This window comes from Manacus candei, unplaced genomic scaffold (assembly GCF_025592945.1).
Source record: "Manacus candei isolate 608988 ecotype Guabito, Panama unplaced genomic scaffold, ASM2559294v1 h1tg000067l, whole genome shotgun sequence".
Taxonomy (NCBI): Eukaryota; Metazoa; Chordata; class Aves; order Passeriformes; family Pipridae; genus Manacus; species Manacus candei.
Genome location: NW_026138115.1, coordinates 4,700,092 through 4,722,928, shown reverse-complemented (window position 1 = coordinate 4,722,928; position 22,837 = coordinate 4,700,092). Strand labels below are relative to the sequence as shown.

Sequence of the window (22,837 nt, the reverse complement as noted above, 5' to 3'; positions counted from 1 at the left end):
ATCTCTGCATCCATATCCTTTGCACTCTTAGCCCCTTTTGCATTCTTGGCTTCCATGTAAATCATTCCAAGTTGTTTCTAATCTGATCCTCCTTGGTATATTTTAACCTGTGTAATAAGGTTCACTCTATCGAGTGAACTCTGTAAAGTCTCATTTTCACAAATTCATATTAAACCCTGCTTTTGCCAATACCTTTGAGAATGTTTCTTTAAGCGGCCAAACTGCTCATTTGTGACAATAAGAATGGGGCAGATGCAACAAATTTTTAGCACAAAAAGGGAAATTTTTCTACATAACTGTGTATTTCTTTGTACATGTTCAATATATTAGATAACCATATATATTTATATTTAAATGCATTTATTTAAATATACACACATGCACAGAAATATTTGTACACACACAGTTGATCAAGTGGGTGTGGCCTTAGCTATTTTATTTTTTCAACTCCAGGAGAAATCACGTATTGTTCTTATTTCTCAGGAGAAACAAATTACTTAATATATTAATAACAGAAACTGAGTGCTGAAAGTCAACTTGTGGTTCACAAAGCAGTAGTTCCTATTTTCTTATGATGAAAACCAACATACGTATTCACACAAAATAAATAAACTATGTTTAAATGATGCAAAGCAAGGATGTACTGCAGAAATATGAAAAAGAAAGATATGCAGGAAGTGTTCGAATATCTCAAATCAAGTACCTTGATTCAAAATATGCATGTATATAAAAATCAGGACTGGAATTTTCCATCACCGTATAAACAACTTTAATTTCAATTTCACCTTATTCTTCTTGTGTACTAGACAGCAGAATGATGGGTTAGGCACAGAAATAAATATTGTCAGAGAGAAAAAGAATTTATTACCTTTATTGTATGCAATTGCAAGCACTGTAACACTCTGACCTATAAAGAGAAAGGAAACTAAGAGAAATTACATGTAAGATGAAGCCAAGGATCCTATAATGCTATTTTCAAATTGACAGAAGTTGTCCTAAAATAATTTAAAGAAAAGTCATGTTTTCTTTGCTAATTTAGGATCAGTATTAAACACATCAAAGAGAGGATAAATATTTTTACTAGTTGAAAAGTCTTACGGACTCTTACCTTTGTAAGAAAATGAGTTTATTCCACTCTGCTGATTAGAGAGGACTGTTTTGTAAAAATTCATCTTTCAAGATTTAGGTGCAACTTAATCTTTCTTTTACAAAGGGTGAGGGATGTGAGGAAGAAGTGCTGTATAGAATAGTTCACAGTCTACTGTCTTGGCAGGTGTATTTCAAATCGTTTGAAACCAGTAGTGTAAAGCACTACTTACCCCAAAAGATGCCCCAGCTTTGGTTTTGGGATTTCTGAACACACTGTACTGAAAAAGAAAATAAAATCCTGCCTCCTTCCCTCTCACAGTCCCAATTCATTTTCTAGCCTGCTATAAATTTCAGAAAACCAAATTATGAATTCACAGTTGTAAGAACAAACTTGGCCATCTGATAGCTCTGCATACTCTCAAGTGTACAGCTGAAGAATTTCTAGCGGCAAGATTTATTCCAATATCTGAAACTAATGGATTTTTTCACATTTAGCTTAAATAACACACAGCAGTGAAACGTGAAAGCCACTGACCATGCTTTCAATTCAAAATAGTGTCTACTTTTCTCAACAGTTCAAATAAAATTAAGCTCTCCTAGTAATATTCCACTTCCATTAATTTGCCATTTTTTTCTAGATGTTTAAGAAATGCCTTTTAAATAATCAAGAACTTACCAATCTTTAACCAGCAGCACAGAGATCTGCTCTGACCAGCAGGAAGAAATTCTTAGCATGTTAAAGAGGGAAAATTACTGCCAATGTTAACCATGAACAACATTAACGCAAACAACATACAAAAAAACCCACAAGACACAAACATTGCTTGGACTTGATCATCATCACTGTTTTTCCCATCATTTTCTTCTGTTTACTAGTTATGAAGCTTTGGCTTTGCCAGGGATCCAAAAACATGTAACTGCCCATTACACAAGCAGGTCATAGCAAGAGAGTGTCTTAAAAATTCCCAAACCTTCTGTTTTAATTCTCTCAATATAGGTCTGGCACAAGAAACCTGACATGTAGTCAAGGAACAGCCCAACTTGACAACAGCTTTCCCTTGCTCATAGCAATCTGCACATCACCAAAACTGCTCATAGCAACACAACTGCAATATTATTCTTATTTTAGCAATCTCCATGTAAAGCACAGGCTTACGCCTCTCTTGTAGCTGTGCTCTCAAACAGATTCTAGACTTATGAAAGCCAAGATTGCTTCTAATACCAGCCACCTTCACATTTTAGTAATGCCAAACATTCACAGGCTCTCAGCACGAAGCATATGCTCCAGCTCATCAGCCCAGAGATTTTGATGGCAATAATCACAATAATTTCACAGTTACAGAAAATAAATCTTTCCATACTCCACCATTTTCCAAGTTACTATACAAATTTTACCACTGATTTCTAACTGTGACTTCTGCTCTTGTAAAATGTGATCTAACTGGTGATATGCTATGTCCCTGTCGCAAGCCACTGAAATTTCCTACACTAAGCCTCAGCCTAGCCAAAAGTGGCCTGGACCCAAATTCCACTTACAAAAAAGGTTTGTTACCAACTGCTGCCAGACTTGTCTCTGTATCTGCAGTGATAACATCCAGTACTTCCCAACTACATGACAGCCCCTTAGGAGATGATCTCACTGTGCCGCCAGGTATCCAGCAACCCTGGACACAAATAACCACGAAAAGAACCCTCTCTGAGCAGACCACAGCTCCTGGAAAAGAAAGGAAAACATTGGAAGATGTATGGCAGTCCTAGTAGGAGGAGAAAGTCACTGAACAGGAACTTGTCATTTCTCTTGCTCTATGTTGTCTCCATCTTCCTTCATCCAACTGAAACCCAAGAGCCCCATTTGTAAGTAAGTCCCACATGTATGTTTGTAGGTGGGATATGTGGGATGTGTCTCTGGACAAAAGCAGCTGCGCTGATGCCTACAGAAGGGCCAGTTACAGAAAATACTTCTCCTAAAAAAGGTGAGATCAGCTACTGGAAACTTAAAGGAAATAGATTCCAGTGTTCAAATTGCAAAGTCACTGCCACATCACCTGCAGGAGCAACCTGAAAAGAAACTAAGAACGTAACTGAAGCCATTTAGCAGCATCCTTGGAGCAACACTACCTGTAGGTTACCTCAGCACTGAGCTCTGCCTGGGCAAGGACCATCCAGCTCCTCACCTCCTCTATTCTTAGGGGAACCTCCCTGATCTTATCTTTCCTACACTACAACAGTTACTGAGGCAGCCAGACCAGCACTGTGGGGACTTGCAGCAGGAGCAGTTACCCCTCTCTCTGGTGTGTGCTGCAAAGTGCTGTTTTACTGCCACTGCTCACACAGCAGTTGATTCTGAAGGTAAAACAGGTGGGTACACAAACACCTGTGCCCAGAACCTCTGCCCAAGGTTAGCACTGTGGTAAGACTTGCCTTGCAGCACTCATTCACACTCTCCAGTTGTCAAGGAAAGTAAACAGAGTTAGTAATCTTCATCTTCAGTCACTCAGAAGTAATGATTTCAGAAGTCACTATGCAGGACTGTTACAAAATAAGCAGTTATCTGTAAAGACAGCAAAGACACCTATGCAGATCTAAAACATACATTACTGAGTTTAAACATGTTAGGAATTTAACTTATCTTGGTGTACTCTGCAACAGAATCTACCATTACCCAGACCTGTCTGTCGCAGTTCAGTTTTCCTCCTTCTCAACTTCAGAGGCCAAAGGTAGCTCAGACATTTTGGTCACAAGGAATATAAACAGCCAGCAGTCACATTTCCTTACTAATGGCTCTAATATCAATGTTAACAGGACCACACTTCAGGCACTTAACAAATTACAGCTTTTGCCATTGTCTTACACACTCAACTAGAAGAAGATGAATAAAAAGACTACATACACATTGCACAGCTAATCCATACAACGCTCTCTATATGTCCTGTACAGAATGCAGAGCTGAAAATGTCACCCCAAAGTGACCATTTCTGCATGAATCACTGCAAAATTCAGTCTCTCACTGGGATTTTTTATTGACTGCACAGTGTTAAGGCCATTACAAAATCCTCTCACAAACACAAGTCCTTACCAGCACCCTCCAGGCCCCAGCAGCCCCACTAGGATTTTACCTACTTTCCCAAACAAAGGAGAGCTCTGCTGTTCAAATTACTCCCTTAGGGACACACTGCACAACCCCTCTGACTTAATTTTACTTCTTCAATAATACCACTGCAAACACACTGAATGCTAATAATAAATAAATTATTCAAATACTCAGTCTCTACAGAAGTACCACGTGAATCATCTTCCTGAAAAGAAATTCCTGCAAAGATTGTCAGGTACCCTTCGTGTGGGGGGAAATAAAAAAAAACCACCCAAACTCAGAAAAAACAACAAACAAAATCCCAAAACAACAACAACAAAAGAGGAGGAGAAAAAAGCTGATTTTTAAAAATTATGTCATGTGAATGAAAAGTGATTTATTTTAACAAGGAGAGATAGCAGCTTTGCTGTTAATTCAATAAGTTGACCAAAACCAAGTCATCAGCAAACAGAGCATGACTGTCACCATCATTTCAAAGACAGGGAGCCCAGAGTATCAAAAGCTGAAAAGAAAACAAGGTGAAGTCAAAAGGTCTGGTACTCCACTGATGAAAGTAACTACATTTGAACTAGACACTCTAAACCCCAGATTTCTACCCAAAACAGTAATTTTCCAAGCGTATCTCTCGGAATAAGGAGTTCAATAGGGAAAAAAACCCCAAACCAAAACCCAAAACACATTTCCCTACAAAAGCTAATGAACAGCTCTGCTTTTTACAACCCTGTTAAAGGTTCTTCCATTAGTGGAGGACCAGAATATGAAGCAGAGCCAATATTCTGTAAACTGGCAGCTCTGGGCAGTGAAAAGCTCTATTATTATCCTCATCTCACAGAACATAAACGCAAGGAATTATAACCCCAGAGCAAAAAACATATTTAGATTCTTGGGAACATGAGATACCCTAATACGCATTAAGAAAATATTGTTTAGTTGGATTTGGGCATAAGAGTCTTGCCCAAGATTGTGTTATAGATCACAGCACCTAAGTCTACCGTCCTAAGGCTGGACTGTCTTGCATTGCTTTTGGCCTTTTTCTTATGGTCCTCATGACATTTAAGTATAATATAATATTAAATTATCTGTAATATATATACTACCTTGTCATGTTCTTTTTCCTTGCACCACTAGGCAGTAGAAGAAAACAGAGCATTTCTCTCCAAGGCTGTTTTTCTTTTGAGGTGTGACATGCAATTCTGAAAGTTAAATGCACATGAGACTTGCTGAAGCCTCCTGTCTTTCAGCTCTCCCTTGTTCCTCCTTCTCCTCAACCCCATTAGCACCAGCAGGAACAGATACTTTGTGCTCCAGGATGGGCTGTACCTCTCCCCTGCATGCCCAGGACTTGGACCATTCTCCTTGTGCAGTGGAAAGAGCAGATGAGCTGAACTGACACCAGGAGAAAGAAGCCCACTGTGCCTGCAGGGGCCCCTGGGTATTTGTTGGCAGGTATTGACAAACACATTCCAAATGTTCACATTATTACAGAGAAAATGCATGTGGCTGCATGCACACAGGCATCTTCTCTTAGAGAATTTGTTGTCAACTTGCCTCTTGAAGGTAGCGGGAACAACTCCACCCAAACTTCTCCAGAGAAAAGACTGAGTAGTTGGTGTGGGCAATACTTGTCCAAAGAAACTGGTCCCTGCTGCTGTTACATTTTTATCACAATGTCACTATTAACATAAAAAAGCAGGCTGGATGTCTTCATTTATGAGTGAACGTTTCTAATTTAGCCATCTCAAGGGAAACCAGCAACAATTGCCCCTGTTCTGCCTCCTCCCTGCTGGTTTATTTCCATCTCAGCAAGTGCTTCTATTAATAGCTAAAAGTCCCAAATTTGCTCTCTCATTTCTTACAAACTACTCAATAGGTAAGAAATTAAATGGCCTGTTTGGTCATTTCAAGGATTTTCAAGTTTATTATTCTCAAGATAAGAAGAAGATCTCTGTACAAATATGTGCATGTGTTAAAAACGAGCTGGTTCCTTATCTTTTTATGCAGGACATCTCATGCCTGGTCTGTCCACATTTCATACAAAATAAACTTTCTTACTGGGGATGCAATTTTCTTGTTCCAATAAATCAACATAATCAACCAAGAATGAAGTGATCCGTGTTCTTTGGCACTTTCCACGTGCCAAAGTCTCACCTTATGGTCAGGTATCAGATGTCAGCACACTAAAAGGTGAAAGCCACCACCCTGGATTGAGGGTTGATGAAGCAGCAGCGCAAAGAGTTTCCATTTCTACTCTGCAACAAACTGTGAATCACTGTCTCACACTGATTTTAGTGATAACTGACGGTGTCTTCCAATTCTTTCCTGTCAGAGCTTCTCACAGGTTGTGCCAGCTACAGCCATGGCAGATGGACCAAGGCAGATCACACATGGGCTGCTGGAAGCATCAGTCACAGAAAATGTCTTCTCTCATATCTTAGTGCTTTCTCAGATGAGAAGAGGACAAGTCATCCCTACGTAAGCATCCTACCCCTTGCTCTGTTCTGGAGCATGAGGATGCTTATGCTCCACAGCTGATAGTAGAGAGAGAACAAAGCAGCCCTGTGAGGTCTGAGGAGGGCAGTCTCTCCTTTCTCAAGCTCCTTCAGTCAAGAGGGACCAGAGGCCACATGCAAATCCTCACTCCTCTCCTTCTATGTTCTGGGGGGAAAGTATTTTTCCAATCTTTCTTTCCATCCTCATTCAAAGAGAATCATGGCTTCAAAGGAAAGCCATGCAGTCTGAATTCAGTTCACTGACAGCTGCAATCCAGTTCACAGGTGTAAGCCCAGTTCTGCAGGATCTCTGGAAAAAGAGTGCATATCTTTGATGCAACATCCACAGGCAGCAGATTTAAATTGTACTGCTTGTCAGAAGAGGAAGAGGAGGACCTTGCTCGCACAAGAAAGCAGACAGCATGGAAAGGATCATGGCTGTACATCCAGCAGGTCAGGAACAGCAGGAAGATGGACCATTTAGTCACAATGATCAAGCCCATCTCAATTTTTGCCTCCAACAGCAACAGAGTCTAGATGACCCAGGTTCACTTTCCTTCCCTGGAGAATGAAGAAGTGCTCACTGTGGTATCACAAGGGCTTGGTGCTGCCAGGCTTCAACTAGAAAGTCAGGAAACTTGCCCAAGAACTGTTAAGCCTGGCAGATGCATGTTTGCCATAAACCAGGGAGGTGGCATTGCTTTCTGTCAGCCACTGCCCAGTCATGGGGCTCTTGCATCTTCTGGGGCAACTCACGCAGCTCTTGTGCTCTTATTCAAATCCTCACTGTAGCAGCAACAGCAGATGCAGATCACTGTTTTCACTGCACAGCACACTGCTTTTGTGCCAACTGTAATTACATCCACAAACACCTTCTCTGTATGTAATTACACCCACAAACACCTTCTTGCAACTCAAGACAGACCAAATTTGATAAGAAAAGACATCATAATATGCTGCACTTAGTTTATTAAAGTATGAGGGTAAATAAGATAAAAAGCGAGTGGTAACTTTGTTGGTTTTTGTGCCTCTCAAAATGGAAGTTGTATCTTTAAGAAATGAAACCAAGTACCTCCACAGTCCAGTTACATCTTACAGGTGTAAGCCTGTACTCAGCCACTGGAGTTTACATAACTGCTGCTAAAAGTTAATTTGAAGATTTTTTTTCAGTTTATTCAAGAAGAATGTTAGATATATTGAGAGTAAAACAGTTTTATTATTACCACTGATCTGTGAGCAACTGCATCCTCAAGTCTATAACATGAGCTTAACAGCCAAGATCGGAGCACAGGCAACAAAACTGCCCTTTTCTGAACATGACACATTTGCCTTACGGTCTTGAAGTCAATGTGACTATGTCCCCACCTATATCACCCAGTGTAAATTCCTGAAGAGTTCAGAACATGTCTAAATCTTTTCCACCATAAGGACTTTTTCCTGCGATACATTTTATTAAATATGAATGGATGTGTTATGATAGATAAGAACAGAAAAAACAGCAGGAACAAAGGCTCTCCATACACCAGGTTTAAAAAAATTAAGCCATGATTTTAAACAAACACACAGTATGTATAACAAGCTACAAACACCCTCCCCCCCAAAACCAAACAAAAGAGAAAAAGGAAAGCACCAAGAGCAAAAACCTGTTTTATCTGAGAATCCTGAAGGCTAGAACACAGCAATTTCCATGGATGTACAGACAAGTTTTGAGAGAAGACATCAGTGTCTGCTAAGACTGAAGGTCCTACCTAAATTAAGCTCTGCATGGGACTTCATGAAAAGATCAGAGAGTATAAAGATACAGGGAACAATCCTCACCTAGCAGAAGGAGTTCAAGACTTCAAAAGGCATCCGAGCAGGGAACTTAACACAGAGTAACTGATTAGAGAATTAATGCTAAGAGCAGCAGTATCATGGAGCCTCACAAAAGAAACTGAGGCATCATCTTTTATCTAATAAAATCAAAACCACAGGTAAAAAGAGAACAGCATATATATATTTTGTTCAATGTTCTTCAAAAAATACAAAGACAGCCCAAATGCAACAGAGAATTAATCCTACTCATGTCAAAACCATTACGGACACAGAATAGGTAAAATGAATTTTAGCTTCCTTTTCTCTTCCTTTGCTACTTTGAGGTACACAGATAACTGGTTTCTCAGTCACTTTCTCAGGAGAGATATGTTAAACTCTTTACAACGGTTAAGATTGCTTTGCCAAATAGTTCTGATGTAAAATGAATAGAAACCAGGAACATCTACAAGTCTTTCTTGGCTAAACAAAGCACTAGTTACATTGTGGAATTATTTTCTCTTCATTCCCCAGACCAGAAAAAGAGCATTTTTCTTAACAACTAAGAAGAAATGAGGTGTGACAAGCGCACATGAATATCACATTTACTAAAATTACAGAATTATTCTATATTATTGTCTATAACACACACTGAACATTCTTTTCAAATGTAGCAAAACATTTATCAAGTAAAAATAGTTTTAAACCCCTTTGTTACCTAAACTTTCACCAATCAAAAGACAATACCATAACTTGAAACCAACAGTTGAGTCAATTTTTCATTCTCCTGCCTGCATTTAACTGGATATAAGCACTGGAAAAAGACACTTAAGATGGTCATGTAACATAGGTACCGACAAACATCTGCACTTCCTCTTACACATCTTTGCACTGCGACCACTCCTCTACACATGCCTTCTGGAAAAAGATGGTCGGAAGCAGCAAAGAGGTGGATGCACTATTTCCATGCAACCTGCTGAAGCTTATACATGAAACAACTCACTGTAGGGAAAAATGGAAAGATAGAAAGGAAGACAAAAAGAAAGAAGGGAATGCTTGGTTGATTTATCTTCTTGTTTAAAAATTATAACCAGGAAGTGTTAAAAAATTACTTTAATGCGGTTTTTCTTCATACTCTCATCCTTCCAACCTCAGTTGTGTCATGCACATCAGAGTCCAAATTGGTTGTGTTTTCCACTTGAAATGGCAATGCAGAATGCCAACTCAGTTAAAGGTCCGTTAGGCTTTGCTAGTTGCTTGAAAAGGCAGTCATCTCTCTCTTTTTTTCTATTTCTTTAATATGTCGAAAAGTTTTGGGCTTTTAGTTTTTTCCCCACAATTTGGAAGGTAGAAGCATGCAGAGGAGAAGAGGATAGAGAACAGTGTATTCTTCTTTACTGGGAGAAGGCTTTAAGCAACAACTGAGATAGGAAGGACTACAAAAACAGCTGTTATTAATTCCTGGTATCTTGCATCTTAAGAAAAGGTAAAACATTTGTGCCATACAGAGTTAACACAGCAGTTCACACTTTATGAACTCAAATTACCAAGACTGTGTGTGTGCAGACACCCATTTACAACCAGAATTGTTGAAAAACTGAAAACAAATCAAGGTATTTCACAATAGTTCTTTTTCTTAAAAAAAAAAAAAATAGTTATTTTCATTAGGAAGGACTGCAAAGGTAGCAGATCTATCTGATCAAGACTAAAGCCAAAAGCTGTCAAACTCTACAATTTATACCATCTCTCAGTGTTAAGAAATTATCTGAGTGCTTTAATGTATTTAGAATTTGTTTGAACAAATCTCAGCATAGATAATAATTATGCAAATTCTTAGATACATGTAAGGAAATCAGTTGAAAACTATCCTCAGGTAAACTTCAGATGCTGGATTACTTTGGTGTGTGGAAGGTGAGCAATTAATTATTTGCTTGTGTGCCTTGTCCTGAGTAAAGTTCCGTGGTAGGTGATTTGGACAAATGTTCCCAAGAACATTATACAGAATCTTCTGCCAGCAAGAAGGCCAGACAAGTTTTGGCATCATGAAAATGAACACAAAACTGAGACACTTCATGGATAAATACTTGCAAAGACCATGTGCACCCCAGACAAACAGTTGCAGTCTGGGGACACAGGTTTCTGTGTTCCCAAGACACCTCCATTAAGAGTGATGGTAATTCTGTGTACTCAATGGTAGAAATATAAACACACATAGCAGTGAGTAATGGTTTTAAGAAGTCTGGTGAGACAGACTGAAAATTTTGACCTATCAAAACTGCAGTCATATAGCTTCTGTTTATATTGTCCATCCAATGGAAATAAGATATTTAACATTGTTCTATGAATATAAGCACTATTAAACATGGTAGGTTTCTTGAGACAATTACTCTGTCCCTGTTTTCCCCACTACAGCATTGCTACCTACCTTCCAGTACATTTTGCTATCAGCACAATTAAGGAGTAAAGAAAGCATGTCTCTCAAAGAACAACCTTGCTTCATCCACAGAGCTAAAGCTGTGTTCCTGGAACATTTCCTTCTGGTCACTCTTTATCCACACAAAGGGAAAAAACCAAAAAGCCACCTTTCAGCATATATAAGAGCAAGCAACTTAATGATCTGAGGAAAGAAAAAAAGCAGCAACTTTCACAGACTACACTCACTGTACGTGGTAAATCGTCATTTTCAAGGCACCAGATGCGCAATTAAGGAGACAGGGTAAAGGAAACAAAAAAACATTTGGTTATTTCTTGCCAGGCGAAATATTAAAAAAGCTGTGCAATTTGAAAAAGGTATTTCTTAAGTAGAATAGTTAATCCAAGATGTAGAATCTACCACCTACCTTGTAGAAGGGCTCCATTTCTCTTGAAAAAGGTGCTTCCTGGCCAAATGGGTGGACCTGATGTGCTAAAGGGAATAAGAAATAAGTGTAAGGAAAATTACATTTGCATTAAACAATTATAAGCTACTATTTGCGTGAATTCTATTTTGTTTTTAAAGGTAATGTAACATCATGGCACTTTTGCCTTCAAGCAAGCATCTAAAATCTCATGTTAAAAATAGATTAATTTGATTCAAGATTCACATTCTCTTCACAAGGAAAAACCTCTTCAGCAAAGCATACACCCACACTCTCTTGGAGGAGGAAACAAAAAGGCAATTTGGAATAAATAATAAAACCCCCAAAATCAACGTCAAAAATATTTACTGAATTCTCAGTACAGCAAAATACATGCCCTTTCACAAAGCCATCTGCTAAAACCCCAGATGCTTTATGGCTTTCACTGAGCCGTGACAACACAATGCCCCAGTGCATCTGCCTGGGACAGCTTTGCCCAGACACCAGGTAGTTCCCACGATCTGTCGGAGCCCCTTGCCCATGGAACACCCGTACACGCAGAGGTCCCCTCATGGCACCAGCAAACACACGGCTCAACACGCTCTCTGCCCGCTCCAGGACGGACAGAATTTGGCCTTCACCATGTGCTCAGTGACCATGGCAGCTCCTGTGAGCCCCTGGCAGGGTGGTGGCCATGGGAGGCCCTCAGGCGCCCGCCTGAGCTGGAGCCCTGCTCTGAACTCGGACACCTCCAGGTCCCTCGTATGCTTCACCTCCTGCTCATGCAGAAGCTGCCTGAAGGCGATGGACTCCGAGAGACCTGTCCTGTGACAAGTGCAGCTGAAGACAACAGCACTTCAAGCATGGCACAGGGAAGAGGAGGGAACATTGGCAGGATCATCTAAACCTTGTTTTCTTTGTTGCCTTGAAGCAGCCCCACGGTGCTGCGGGCAATAATAGACTGTGGAGCATCCACTCCAACAACCTGTGGTGCCAGCAAGTTGGAGAAAGAGAGGAAGCTGTGAGGAAGCCTCCCTTCAGCAGCCACCCACAGCCACGTCTGTCAGTGGAAGGACTGAACGTCCCGGACATAGAAGGTAACCCTGCCCTTTTCCTAAAAGTGCCACTGACCGCTGTCACTACGGCACAGCTCACCCTCCCCACGGCCATCTGCAGGGAATGCTGCCCATGGCAGGAGTGCCACCACTGCTCCCGCTGTGTGCGCGGGCCTCAGCAAGAGGCACTACCTGCAAGAGGAGTTCACGGATGGGATCTGAAGGCTCAGGTGCAGCAACTATTTCAAAGCCATTGTCCCTAGAGGAAATAACTAAAAGCATATAGAAGACTTGTTGCAGCCTTGTCAAGGCAGGTGGAACAGACAGGCTGCCAGGGAGCCTTTCCTGTAGTCAGGAAACAGGTTTCAAAATCCTCTACAGCTTGACAACAATCATAGGTGTTCTAATATACTAAGCTTTTATTAAAATTAGCAACATGAAACTATGATATCAATATATAAATAGTTGCCCTACACTCAAATTCAAGCACAATTTAAAAGTAAGGGACTAAATATCCTTCAGTAGGACTGCTGTAAGGCACTCTGCCTTTTTAAGGTAATCCACCTTCCTCGTTGGATGCAAAGTGTGAACCAAGCCCAACACTCCATTTCTGTTCAAAATTACTTTTGTCTCCTCTTGCACTGACCAGTGCTACACAAAATGTAATGAAATGTAAAACAGGTGCTGTCTATTACACTGACAACAATTAGCAAGGTTCTGATAAAATACCATACGTAAAAAACACACTGCTTTTACAATTATTCTGCAGATACTCTTGTGCTAATATACAAAAAATTCACCGTATTAAAATAAGGACTGTAAATAGATCCAAAGCAATTATATGACTAATAAAAGCCTTCAATACTCCTGAACGAAGAAGGGAGTTGAGAGAGAGAGGTAGAGCGAGCAAAATGACCAAAAAGAAGTCAGTCAGTCTACATTCTAAGTGCTGGAGTGTGTGGGGCACACGCTCTGTATACACACACACACTTTATAGGGCTTAATGCAACCAGTTGTTTGCATTCCTTATAGTAAGTGCCAGCTCTTCAGTGTAGCTCCTCAACTCACATGAAGGTCAAGAGCTGTTGAAGGCATTCACACTCCTGTAAGATTCACAGTCTTATAGTGCATCAGAGTCCTGGATAATCTCTGAAACAGAGATTAAGCTACATCAAGCTACGAATGGAAAGCAATAGCACAGTCTTGATATTGTACAGATTTGCCACTCAGAAATCACAGTATGGCAACTACAGGCCTTTCAAAAGCCCAAGAAAAAAAAAATTCTGAAATGAAGCCATAGAAAAAATTCACTCCCAGGTTGTCGTATGCCTGTAAGTGGGTGGAAGAGGGCTAAAGAAAGGAGAGGAAAAAAGCGTATATATTTGAATAGACAAAATGTCTCCACTAGAGAAACAAAGCCATAGTGATTTATCTTATTTTCCAACTTGAAAAAAGGCCCAAGGCTCTCATAAAAATCTCCATCTGATTCAGCACAAACCCACATGAACTAAGAAAATTAACTATGCCTTCCCAGGGAAGGAAGCTGAAGAATTCAAGCATGTAAATAATGTTCTGCAGCAACTGTCAAGCCTTTCAAAACAATCAACTTCTTTGTTTGCAGGGCTTTGCTTAAGTTTAGCTATGCCTGATCTGTGCTGGATAAATTCTCTACCTGTTCCCAAACTTTGGTATGTGAAGTTTCAGAGGGTATTAATTATTAAAACATATTTCAAGTTGATAAATGACAGAGTTGAACTATCTCTCACTTTAAAGTGTTCAAACCCTGCTTCCTCCCTGTTCCAGATTAAGAAACCATTTGAAGAAGTACATTCTTCTGAAGACCATCAATAACAAAAAAAATTTGGTCCATCCTAGGAATTTTTTTCAAACAAATGGTTTCTTCAGTGTAGCCTGTAAGCTACAAAAGAGTGGTTGGTTCTCCTACAGAAGTAACAGCATATTCTGCATTTAGACAAAATAAAAATGCAAAATGTGGGTTTACAATCTTATTTTGTAATCAATGGATGCTGTAAGATTAGTATTTTTGCAATTAGCATTATTGTTGGCCAAGTTTTTCCCCAAATTCACCAACTAAACACACTGACTAATATTTTATTCCTAGTAAATCCCTACCCGGCTACTAGAAGAAAAGCAGCAACTAGTTTGAACTCTTATCTCAGAGTGAAGAAACTTGAGGCCTAATACATTTTTGTTATGCACAGGTTTGGACTGCCTTAACTCCCAGAAGCAGATGAGCACAGGGCACTTGCGGGGATGGGTTGAAGATGGACCTGGATCAAGAAAAAGCTGAGATTTCAAATAAACATCTTGAAAGAACAATTCATACAGTTTATGAATTAGACATGTAAAACACCAACAGTTACCTGTCAAGGAACATTGGTTTGATTTGCAGAAAATACTATTGTTTCAAGCATACCCTCAGCCAAAGGGATATCCAAGCTGCAACAGTACTTGTAGCAAATGCATAAAACAGGATCTGGGGGTACAAGTTCACATTCATCCAGAGCACGATCCACCTCTCTCTAAAGCACAGTCAGTGGCACTGCGGCATCTGCGCAGCACTACAGGGAGCAAATGAAGTATTCACAGCCTGCTGAAAACCTGTAGCTCAGAGAACTGATGAAGGACCACGTTTAACCCCTGAGGAACAAGGAGCCACCTCTGATCAGTGCCCACCTTTCCCGTGGATGGTGAGTGATTTTTCATGGCAAGTGGGATCTGACTTCCTCCCAAGGCAAGCAATGAACTGTTTTTCCTCTGATGACACAAACAGTAGGAAACTTCATTGTTCCACAGGGCCCTGGGCATGGGAAGCTTCTTGACCAAGGGCTAGGAGGGATTTTTCTGAGCAAAGGTTTTTCCATAGGAAAATGTTGCTTTACTGAAATCTAAAACATTCTAGGAGAATGTGTTGATTCGGACGCTGTTTGTGCTGGAAACCAGGCAGACGTGAAGGCTGGCTAGCCAGCCAGCGAGGGGTCATGGCAGCTAGCCAGTCCAACCAGGAGCTCCCAGGGCATACAGAAGCAATAACGTGTGTGAGCCCCCTAATTAATTATTTCTACCAAAACGAATGCCACACATTTATAAAAATCTTTAAAACGTGCATAGGCTTCAGGAGACATAAAAAAGGAAACACAAATCCTTTGTCTTCTGGAATCCACATTAGAGTAAGGAGACTGCAGTCTTAAAGCCAAGCACTAAAAAAAGCCAGGGTATGAATTCTCTCTCACAGTTGCAGTATTTCACAACTATGCCAAAAGCTCTCACAGGCCTCTTTGTCAGAGAGGCCTGATTAATAGATTTAAAAAACCCAAACAACTAAAAATTCAAACCAAATTCAATTGTGTGGGACTACACACCACAATTAAGGGATTATGAAAACACAGAAGCAAGGCAATAAATACAGCCCTGTTACCAAATATGTCCAGAGAGTGACAGCAAAGCAGGATAATGCAGAAAGAGGGGAAAGCAAACAAACAAGCCAACACCATCCCTTAATGCACATTTCTAAGGTCTCTGGAGCTGAGAGCTATTAGCTCGAGGAAGGATGGCTCAGTGGAAAGGCAGGAAAGATGCTCCACACACACACACACACCTCAGCCCACCATGGTCAAGAGGAGGTGGGATCAGCTGCTCGGGCACAGCTGGTGCCAAATCACATCCTGGCTCCCAGAAAAGCTTAGAGTACAGGGCAAGACAGTTCTGTAAAGGGTAAAAAGATGAACAGTGTCAGCTGTAAGCTAACAAGCTGTGGCACACAAAATACCCAACACAGAGTCTGCAGTAAGCAAACAGCTGCTAGACCACAAACAGGCAGCAGTGACACACAGGATCTCCTCTCCAGTCCTTACCCATGGGAAAAATGATGGGCACAAGAAAAGATGATTGACCGAAGTTCCTCTACATCCAGCTTAGCCCATGGATTTTGCAAAATGATGTGATTAGTGCAGTAAGTTCCCAGTAATGCAGAACAAGTGGATGGGAGAGCATTCAATTCACTGTGACCACCACCCTTTGCCCTGGGGGTGACACCAGCTATCAGGATATCCATATAATTAAAAATTCCTGGGAGCAGAAGCTGCCGCTGCCAGATGAAGGGAAAAAAGGCATTGCTGTACCTGTGCTGTAAGTACTCCCTTACGAACCATCCACAGTGCAAAACACTTCTTTGCAAGTTTCACCTACACCTCTGACAAAGAGTGAACTGAAGGAAATGTCAAGGACACCAAACCTAGAACCAACAAATCATTTTGTCAAAGAGTAACCAATGAACCTTCTTGAAGGCACAGAAACCCACTTCCCAGAGTTTCTGAGAAGCAACTAAATTACAATTATACTTATATTTAAGTTGCTGAGATAACAGTAGTTGTAGGTGCCTTATCTGGGTGGAGTTCATTAAACCCTGTATCTAGTGGCAGCAGGGAATGATGATCCTGGCAAGCACATTCAGCTATCAATGCCAGCAGGACTCAGACTATAAGATATATAAATGGTTATTCAGCTAAGCTGGAAGATGGTAATTTTTACCATTCCTTGAGAAAGTAAATTTAGGATGGTGTTCTAAAAAAGCATATTTTTGTGGGAATATCACATTCCTTGATGCTGGAAGATGAATAGTACTTCATTATGGCAGTCACTCTGTGTAAGGCATGGGAAATATTCACAAGTATGGCAGTGAGCCTTCTTGGCTTCTGTGGTGCACAACTGAGGTCTGCAGAGCTCCTGTTGGACTGTACAGGAGGAAGTCACTTGATCCAAACCACACTGCCACGAGCTTGCAGACTGAATGCAAGACAGCAGCTCATTCTGGTTGAGGATGCCTCTAATACTTGTCAGTTCTTCAATGTTTGCACCAGAGAGCTCAGATCCTTTTCCTGTTTTATCAGCTCCTTTCTCTACAACCAACTCTAATACCACTACTGGACAGGGGCTAACAAGACTACTGCACTGCAAAGAGAGGCCAATTCTCTGCATCTGGGTATATAAGCGTAGTTGTTTTAAAGAATTTATCACTGCCACTATATGTTTTGAGCAATACAGAAGCATTTAGATACTGCTGTACCTCTAACACGTGTTTTGTTAAAGAGGAAAATAGAAGTCTAATCCTTGACAGCAGCTTGCTGGCAGTTAATATCACAATTAGCAATCACCCAGCAACAAAGTAAGCAAGCTTCCTCTCCAAGCAAAGCGGAAAACCCTCTACTAACCTGAGCTAATGACAATACATAAAAAAGTATCTGTAGGGTTGGTGTTAAGGTATTTCCTGATTTCAATGAAAACTGATTACTTTAGAGATTTTAAATACATAAACCCATTACTCCATCTTCTCGAATTTTCCATAGCTGACAAAACATTACTCTTAAAGAGATTTGTGAATTCACAACACTGATTTTTAATTTATGATAGCTAATCTAATATTCTGGCTGTGCTTCTCTTTCCTCTGCAATTCCCTTCTTTATTGTCTCTTGGTATCTCTCACCTACTGCGACACGTGAGATACAGACTTTAAGCTCCTAGATGGAGTCTTTCCTGGTTTCTCTAGGGTGTCTAACACATTTTCAAGTGAACAATAAAATTTTGATCTCTTGCGCACTCTAAATGAGTTTTCTATATGACACGACTGCCAGAGGGTTTACATCTAAATTTTTATTAAAGACAAAATAAAAGTTGCTTGGGAAAGCCATTCACGAACAAAATGCCTGAAAATAAAATTGTGTTGCTTTTTGAAGGATGAAGTGAAATGTTGGCCAAATACTTACATTCTCCAAATAGCCAAAGCTATTCTCCTGACACAGTCCCTACATAAGTAATTAAGCAAGAACACAGAGGGGGAGAGAGAGAGAGAGAGAGAGAAAGGAAGAAAAATAAAAAAAAAAAGGTTGAAAAAAGCTTCTCAAGTTTCCAGAACCAGGGATGAAAATGGTAATTCCTAATTTCAAGAAAAACATGGTCATGTGTCTTTTGGAACCCATGAATAACTACTGTGGTGCTCAAAAGGCCCCTCTCACTGCTGATGTGATATATGAAGCCTTCTCGTCCCCTTGGTGTGATCCTGTAGCCTTCAGCCAAAATGTTGGTCTAAATGTTATATATATTTAGGTACAACAATGGAGGATTTGTTTAAATAAGTTAAAAGATCATAATTTCTAGAGAGCTGTTGTTTTAAGAGAGTTGGCTACTTGAGGTATTGCAGCCATAATGCAAAGTGAAAATTTCTCATTAATCTGCGTTTAAATATTTTAACATGTATTTTGTGAACACATTATAATTCTAGGCTGAATAGTGAAACAGGAGAAAGTCTAGATATATTTCAAAATTCATGGTGAGACAACTGTCCCACGTTACTTTTAATTAAAAAAGATTTGTCTCCACTAGGAATTGGGGATGCTGGCTATCAGCCTCCAGTTCTAATTCTGCCTCTGCTACTGAATCACACAGTGACTCCAAGTAAGTAATTTCATCCTTTCTGTCTCAGTTTTATTTTCCTTCTTTTATACTAAAACCAGGAATAAGTTCTTACTGATACACACTACATATCTCTGGGAGGAATAAAGAATTGTTAAGTAACACAATAGGTGAGGCAATAGTCTTTTGAACTGCATGTAGTTAAATAAGGACCAACACAGCTCACTTCTGCAGCATGGGTTGTTATTTGTTCCTGCTTCCCTTACTTTGAAGTAAGGAAAAATACTGAAGGTTACTTCACATGCTGAAGTGCTGTGTTTCTCCTTATTTCACAACTGCTATTAAATGGTTCCTAGACTGTCTATCACTGGATGAAAAACTAGTAGTTGTCAGACTGGAGAAACTTCAGAGTTCCTTCAAGTTGCTCCTGTGCTATGGACCGTGCCTGTGGCAGCTCATGCAGGAACCGCAAGTCAGTGCCCTAAAGCCCAGATGAATAGAAGATTCCATTTACAGACAGCCATTGGCCTCTGAGACCACAGAGGACTGTGGCCTCTTTTGGGCTGTGCCAGCATCAAATGCTGACCTGGCCAGTGGAGAGAAGTTTGATTCTCTTCTATTCTACAAAATCAGAAATGGAGTACTCCAGTTTTCTGACAACAGCCTTCATTTGCTGCGAAACAAGTGATGAGGAACAGAAAGTTCATTTCTGTGTTGGTTTTACTTGATTAGAATTGCACTGGAAGGAAAAAGTCTTTAATCTCAGATTCTGGAAAATAAATGTGACCTAGAAAATGCCTATATTTAAGGCCCACCTTAATTTTCAACTTAATGTAAAGAGTCTGCTCTGATACTTAATGCTACAGCACAGACAAGGCTCTAGAGAAATTCCGCACGGACCACCTGAGCAACTGAACTGCAGTGAAACTGCAGAGCTACTGCCCAGGCACAACACTGTGAAGCTCTTCTAAAAGAAGGACTCTCCCAAACCGAAACTGATTAATTCTTTAAAAAGCCCAAGATCACACAACTGACTTCTGCTATTCTAGTCCTGAATTCTCCATTTATTATTTTTGCAGAACATCAAACAGCTTTGCTGGTAGACCTGCCTGGATTTCATAAATACTTCCTACATGAGGCTCCCACTCACAACTCTAACCATGGCTATACCATGGCCTGTCAGTCAGTTGGACTTGAGAATGACAATTCACCACCTCCGCTAGAACAGCTCATCACCATTACTGAGAACGCATCACTTGTTAATTTTAAAGACACCAATGTACCTTGAACATGCACAAGGTTGTAAACATGTACATATGCAAAAGGGCAAATCTGATCTCAAATGAAGCAGAAGTAGATGGGAAAAAGGAACATGAGGCCTCTAAACTGTGTGTGTGTGTGTGTGTGTGTGTGTGTGTGTGTGTGTGTGTCCCGCCAACTGCTTCACGTTGCTTGCTGAAATTCTTGTTTATCCGGAATGGTGTGATTCCCCATTTCACCAATTTAAGTACTAAGGAAACTTAAAACTAAGCATGACCCAGAGGCTGCTGCCAGTATGAACTCCCTCTCCACTACTTGCTCAAAGCCAAGGCGCTTACCAGCTGAAATTTTCCATACTTGGTCTTTCTCATTAATCTTGAATGAATGTGGTTCAGATGATTCAAAACTAATCTGGCTTCTGGAATTACAGCAGCAGAGGACAAACGAATGTTTAACCTCTCCCCTGGAACATTTAACCTCTCCCAGATGCTGAGGGTATTTTTCCCTGGGAAGCTTAATGCGCTTACAGGATCTGCAGGACTGCTGCAGAGGAGCGTGCAGAGATTGGCAGTCACTGGGCCCTACACCAAAGTGCTTGATGCACATGTCAGAAAGTTACGTAAAAGCAGAATACATGATCACGATGATAGTAACAATAATCATAACAACAACAGAAGTCAAGTACTCACACATTTGAAAAGTCCCAATTATGTATTTTATTATCTCAATTCTACCTCTTCATGCTTATCTACTTCATGAGTCCTGCATTCAATGGTCACACTCTTATGTTCCAGAAGATCAGAGCCTGAGGACTATACTGCACAGAGGGCAAGGTGCTTAAAAGATGAATGACAGACAGTTTTTGGGTGTTTCTATCACTAACACAAAAGTTTATTGCATAAATAACAGGTTAACCTTAGAGATGCATTTTTAGAAAAAAACTGCTTAGGCATAAAAAATTTAGTATCAAAATGTGTCAGTTTTCACTCACTTGTATTCCCAAGGTTATTCCTTTTGAAGCACTAAGAGCTGTATTTTAGGGATGGGGGAGACACAGACCAAAAAACACACATAAGAAAAACTATAACATCTAACAACGGGCTGTTTCACCTCACATTCTGGGTCTACAGATGCAACAAAAGACGAAGCAAATACAGTATTTTTTGCATTCAGAAGCACCGTAGAGACATCACCTAGATCAATTCTCCCACCCACAGAGCTACAGATATCATTTCCAAATGAAAGGAAAACACGCACACAGAGGTAACAACGTACCTCTGAAAGACCCAGGAAACCGTGGCAGAGCAGGACCAGACCCTGGATACGCCTCCTCCCAGCTCCAGGCCCCTGCTGACAACCCACACTGCTGCTGTATTAAGGCTTCTCATCACTGACTGACATTAGTTGCACCTACCATAGCTCAGCTTTTCTCCTAAATGTATCCCAAATGACTCAGGTTGGATGCAGAGAAAATTAAGAGCAGAATTATAATATGCCCTCCATTTTATAGTAAAGCAAACAGTACAAGTTTGATTGAATTCTATCCTATCAGCCCAATCCAATCAGGAGAAGATAGGAATTTTTCACTTATTCCTGAAAAGTCTTCCGAAGAGGCCTCAAATTCAAGGGGCAGAGCAGATGAAGCTTCACAGATATTTACACTGCGGAAGTCTCTTCCCTTCCCACAGCCTCTGCCAAAATGAAGAACCCCACTGACCTGAGGTTGGGTGAACTGTGCATGACTGGTACAGAACAAGAGTGCTCCTAGTTAATTTTACAGGAGCAATTACCACAGCATCCAGCTCCCAGTATCTTCCACACTTAAAGTTTTCAAAGCAGAGCTATGAAATAAAGAATTTCACACATTCTGCAAACCTAACTGTAAACAAATACTCAGAGGACTTAATTTTAACTCATTTTAGTCACTTTCATCTTTACAGAAAAATAAATCTCCCACCTGTAATGGGAAATAAAATTCAGTGTGCGTCTTTATCCCCTAATCCTCACCTCTCCAAACAGTTGTTCAGCCTACTGAGAATACTAACATTGTACTTAATAATATTCTAATAATTCTCTCAAGTTACAGTATTATCTACATGAATGAAGGAATTTAGTGAGGAAAAGAAAAGCTGACCTTCACATAATTTCTTGCGAGAAGTCACCCTTCTACCAGTGATTTCTCATATGACCAATGAAGTTATATGTCCAAAAAGGAGACTACTCTTCCCAAAATTGTCTTACAACATAGTCATTTCAACAAATCACATCTGCCCTAGTGGAATCCATGAGGTGTTCTAAGTTTCTTTCTGTTTGCTGCTTATTCTCAGCTGTTTGCAGAAGTTGGATGAACTCGGGAAGACAAGAAGGCAGAGGTGTAGAAATAAAGCCTGCATGAAGAAAGGCAAAACTTTGCAATGGTTTTTGCAATGAGATATTGGTTTCTACATCTCTGCTTTATCCGCTGCGACTCCACGTGGTGAAGGTTGAAAAAAATCGTTATGAACATGAAAAAAAGTCACAAAAAAAAAGTCACAAGTTTATTTTTTCTTCATAGTATATTTAAACAGCAGTTTGGTAGCAACTTTGTGCCAAAACACAAAACCACAGAGGGAGAGTCTAGACCATCTACTATTTCTTGACAAAGCTGAAGAAAGTTACGGAATAAAACCAAATATGGCAATTCAGCAATCCTCTGTGCCCCTCACTGAACAGTTCTGGTTTAGCAGCCAGTGGAGGAGACCACAAGTTCTCTCCTTGGTAAACCAAGAGGTTCTGGAAGGTTCATCTGCTGATGAG

General features: G+C 40.3%; 1 protein-coding gene across 10 annotated transcripts in view; it reads right to left on the bottom strand.

The window, feature by feature from the left end:
• Positions 1 to 22,837, bottom strand: part of FOXN3 (forkhead box N3) — a 206,548-nt gene that overhangs the window by 64,684 nt on the left and 119,027 nt on the right. For all 10 annotated transcript variants that reach the window (XM_051806662.1, XM_051806659.1, XM_051806660.1 and 7 more), the window contains one exon: positions 11,301 to 11,365. In XM_051806662.1, the coding sequence (XP_051662622.1) occupies positions 11,301 to 11,365 (65 nt within the window). The remainder of the gene's footprint in view (positions 1 to 11,300; positions 11,366 to 22,837) is intronic.